General features: G+C 35.1%; 1 protein-coding gene across 1 annotated transcript; it reads right to left on the bottom strand.

Annotated features, from left to right (window-relative positions):
• Nucleotides 1-105: 105 nt before the first annotated feature.
• LOC149416996 (uncharacterized) lies at nt 106-4,784 on the bottom strand. Its single transcript, XM_089640722.1, has 3 exons — nt 4,454-4,784; nt 1,899-2,049; nt 106-1,729 (listed from the first exon to the last, which is right to left on the bottom strand). Exons 1-3 carry the CDS (start codon nt 4,634-4,636, stop codon nt 756-758), a joined length of 1,308 nt encoding a protein of 435 aa, XP_089496848.1. The 5' UTR covers nt 4,637-4,784; the 3' UTR covers nt 106-755.
• Between the last annotated feature and the right edge of the window lie 44 nt (nt 4,785-4,828).

Genomic DNA, 4,828 nt, shown 5'->3' with positions numbered 1-4,828 from the left:
AATAAGACTATTTATTTTTAAATTTATTTAATTTGTTTAGTTTTTCATAAATTGATTTCATTGATTTAAAATATTATAGTATATATAATATTGTAGTACATATAATATTGTAGTATGTATATAGACATAAAGAAAAAAATACTTTACCGTCTTGTGAGGGAAAGAGAGACCATGTTTGGAGGTATATTTTGAAATAAATTTGTACATTTGCTATCTGCTACATATTTAATTTTTGTGTGATACGTATTCACAAAATTATTGGAATATACACAGAACTTTCACTAGGGAACAAATATATATGAACTTATATAAGGACAGCACAATTCTAACCAAACACTTATATAATATTATATTTCGAGCATGTATCTCAAATCATGTCATCAGAGTTGCAATGATGACCTTCTTGGTTAAAGGGTAAGGCTCTTGACTAATTTGCGGGTTCAAATCCCGGCGGGCGAAAGTAAATTTGGTTGTTTCACAATTCATTAAGTAAAAATAATATTTAGAAGATACAAGATACAGAGTAGAAGAGTTTCACCCTGTCGAAAGACCATCATTCAGAATTGAAATGTTGCTCGAAGTCGTGTTTGGTTATGAATAGTCAGGTACTTCCCCACTACCACCAGCCTCAGACATTGGGGATGCCGTAGTCTCAATTGAAATTGAGACTTGTGGGGTAGATGTTTTCAAATTGGATGCCCTAATTGAAGTTTATGGTAATATCCTGGGTTCTATTTTAGAATAAATAGAGGTAATTAGTCATTGAGTATAGTGCCAGGGCAATCTTTGAGAATCAATCGAGAATATTCTTTATTGTGTGTTTTCAGATGCCCCTTCAACGTACATTTCTGTATGAAAGCTTTGTCGCAAATGGGACACACGTGGTTCTTGACATTGTTGTGTATTTTCAAGTGCTCTGTCAAAGAAAACTTCCTGTTAAAAAACTTTAGACAAACTTCGCATTGGAAATTCTTTTCTCCCGTGTGTGACAATGTATGTTCTTTTAACCCGGAACTGGAGAAGAATGCTTTTCCACATTCTGAACAGACGTGATTCCTCTCCTGAAGGTGCTCCTGCCTCACGTGTGCCGAGCGGTGATGCGACAGGCTGAAGGTTTTAGGACAGAGATTACAGTTATATCTTCTTCTTGTTATGTTGTGCGCATCTGACAAGTGCTGAAGCCGCAGACCAAAGGTTGAAAATCTATTAGTACAATATGGACAGGCGTAGATATCTGTTTCTCCATTATGTGTTTTCACATGTCTCCGCATACTGTTGATTTTAAGAGATTTATGGCAAACTTCACAAGTGATTTTGTCTTCGACGTGGCTTCTGAGATGATTCTTCAATCCATTCAACAATAAGAATTGTTTGCCACACAGATCGCACACAAAGTTAGGAAAGTGAGTGGCCATATGAGATAATAGATCCTTATGAGAAAGAAAAGATTCTATACAAATCTCACATGTAACGGCTGATTTATCCAGTGCACATTTTGGGACGGTAATTTTTGATGTTTTCGATTTATCGAATATTGTCTCATTGTGTTTTAGTTTTTTACTTTCTGACTTTATTCTTTTTTTGCTTTTACTTTTTGGCTTCTTTAAATTTCTAATATGTTTTGATTTAGATTCCAATTTGAACTTTTTGAAATTGTCTTGAGGCTCCATAACGTCTGCTTCCCATGAACCGTCACTCAGCAATAGCTCCTCTTTTTTCACATACATACCTAAAGAACGTAAATCAAAATTTAATTCTTGAATTCAAAATTAATGTAGAATTTTTAAAGACAAAGAAGGAAAAATGGCAAATACAACAGTGACAAGCAGAATACACGAAGAATATTTTATGACATGAAGTATATAGCTTGGGCAAGGGAAGATTATAAAGAAACATACCTTCATGGAGGACAACACCTTCGAGAGATTTTTTCAATTTCAATTGTACTTCTTCTATTTGCTTTCTGAAGGAAAAGCTGTCTCGAAGTTTTCCAACACAAGAGTCGCAAATCAGATAAAGGACATCATGATTTTCCATCTCATTGATTAACTGAAAGCAACCAGAGCATAAGATAAATGATTAAGTATCGTACTACACATATTGTTTTCAACGCCGGCTCTGAGCCAAACGTCGCCTGGTGCCAGAAAAACCTCAAGGGCACTGTATTAGGTTATAATCAGCGTCTTGGCTCCTTGGCAAGTCGGTGCCTGGAGCGGACTATTCTCATCGATCTCTCGGTGACTGGATAACTCATCAAATGACAATTCAACACACCTATAAGAAGTGTTATAAAGTTATGAAAAGTGATGAAACAAAAACATGGTTAAAAATAGTTTACATATGTAACCTAGTTTTTGTTTCATCACTTTTAATGACTTTATATCACCTTTTAAAGGTGTGTTGAATTGTCATTTTGACGAGTTATCATGGAACCCGATCTCTCTTCTCGACCCGACCACTTCGCCAGTACAGGTACAAGTACAGTACAACCCGGGTCATGTAAAATGATCGATCGACCCAGCTCTATAAGGTACATTCAATATCGAGGTTGGGTTTACATCTCCATGAAATCAGTGTAAAAGTAAATAATATTAAAGTACAAACATACAAATATTTTAGATCGACAAAAATAATTTTGATAAAATTTCAGTACTCTGCTCGCTTCTTTATATGCACAAATTATTTATTATAACACTTTGTTTGAATTTAATTACAACTAGTTAGTTCCCGTTAGAGCAGAGGTTCCCAAAGTGGTCTATATAGACCCCCAGGGGTCGATATCGGCTTGCTGAGGGTCTATGTCAGCGAGAAAAAAATTTGGGGGTCCACGAGATTCAAATGGGGGTACATACGAGCGGACCCCCATTTACCTCAAGTCAACATTTAGGAGTTCCGTAAATGACACAATATACATAACACAAATAACACAGTTTACGTAATACTAATAATAGACTGAGAAATTACTTATTTGATATTTGTAAAGTTGTTTATTGAGGTATATGAATAAAATTATACGATGTTTTCCTCGTCAGTATTAATATATTGAAGCAAAACATTGCACATCGGAAGCCGCGAATTTTCCTAGATTCCAAACTTTTTTTTGAAAAACGTCCAGGGTAATAATGACGTTCAACATTTAAATGTACTTCACATAGACTTCAAAACTAAGTTTGAGGACATTTTGACTGTGGAAGTGGAATGTTGAAGAATCAGATATTATATGACAAGAATAACTGATCAGAATAAGCGCTAACAAAGAACTTAAGGCGCAGTTCTGTAGGGCCAGCTACAGAAAGAAATTCTCGTTGCTTATCCTGCTCCATTTTCATTTGGTGTAATACCTCACAAGTGCGCCCCTGTGCACAAAGTAAAGACAGAGTAACTATACCCGCCACCCGGTTGTTGGACAGGCAAGGTAAGGGAATCTTCTTACGAAAAAGAGAAATGATTATCACATGGGACGTTAATATTTTTAGGAAAATTCAATATTCGGCAGGCAGGGGGTCTACGGAAAAAAATATATTTGGCAAGTGGTCTACGGGGCAAAAAAGTTTGGGAACCTCTGCGTTAGAGTTTTAAAATTCAATTGTTTTATAAAGTTCAAAATTTCCCATGTTTATGTTGTTAGTATGATTGTGATGTTTGCTGTAAGGTTCCGCTTCAATCTAAATAGTACTCTCTCAGTAAAACGCTGCTCAATTGTCCGCTGTTATTTTTACTAGTTAAAAGCACAAAATGAAACTCTATAATTCTCCGGTATTCTTACGTCAAATTCAGTAATCCGTCGCTTGCTTAGACTCGAGTGAGAAGCCTTGTTCGCCGACAGGTTGGGTTATTTTACTCTCACACAATCAGGATACCACTGTCTAGCTTGCTAGAGCTGACCATTTTACCCATCACCGGGGGTGTTGTTGTAGGACATTTCGGCTAGTCCTCTGTGTATTCGAGCAACTGTCGCATTCGTTTCTGTTCGTTTCGTTCTAGCACAATTTTGTTTGAATAACTTTACAAAATGGAGTATTCTTGCAAGCGTAAACATGATACACCATGACACCTTTACTTTAAAGATCGATAGCGGTTTTCGTTTTAATGAAATACCTGTCTTAATTTTCAGCATATGTTTGTATGCACTATAATCCGTCACTTTCACCAATTGGACACTTGCCCGGTTTTGGGGCGGTGGATAGATTACTGTACACAAATTATTTAAATAATACAAACTAAGAACCTATTTAGCGTATATTTTTCCATCTCCCTCGACGTCAATAGTTGTTTCTTGCTCTAAGTTGAAACCAAGTAATATTTCAATAATTTGGGCTATTTAGATGCGGAGTACGGAAATTTTTTTAAATAAAAATTAGCCTTCTTATTACAGGCAACTTAGTATGTAAGAGATTATTTTGCAAATAAAATCACCAAAAAGATAAGGTTCAATATTATTATAACTACTTACTGCAATCGAGAAACAAGAATTGACCATTTCAATATAAATTTCAACACCACCGTTACATTCGTAAGACTGAAGCATGCTCCTCAGGTTATTTTCTGATAAACAACATTGACAAAATCCTTCCAAACCCAAACCTTCACTTTTTATTTTGGATTCAATTTCAGGTTTACAAGTTAAGTTACTCATTTTTCCTTTGGAAAACAAGATTATGTACAATAATACAAATGAATTTAGATTAACGTAGACCAATCTACGTAAATTATAATTATAAAAATATTTATGTAGGCATTCGCCATGAATGAACTTATCATAAATAAACTTATGTCAAAATCTAGAATAAAATCAACGACAATACGAAATTCAGATATTTTTCCATGG

Source organism: Hesperophylax consimilis, chromosome 16 (assembly GCF_061612785.1).
Source record: "Hesperophylax consimilis isolate HC1 chromosome 16, BYU_Hcon_1.0, whole genome shotgun sequence".
NCBI classification, from domain to species: domain Eukaryota; kingdom Metazoa; phylum Arthropoda; class Insecta; order Trichoptera; family Limnephilidae; genus Hesperophylax; species Hesperophylax consimilis.
Note: the sequence above shows the minus strand (reverse complement) of the source record. Positions and strands in the feature narration are given on the sequence as shown.

Excerpts from the sequence above, each read along its gene's own strand:
- LOC149416996 (XM_089640722.1), bottom strand. The coding sequence starts at position 4,636 with ATGAGTAACTTAACTTGTAAACCTGAAATTGAATCCAAAATAAAAAGT. Across the intron at positions 2,050-4,453 it reads ATTCTTGTTTCTCGATTGCA|TTAATCAATGAGATGGAAAA; the intron begins GTAAGTAGTTAT and ends GGTTGCTTTCAG. Across the intron at positions 1,730-1,898 it reads AGGTGTTGTCCTCCATGAAG|GTATGTATGTGAAAAAAGAG; the intron begins GTATGTTTCTTT and ends TACGTTCTTTAG.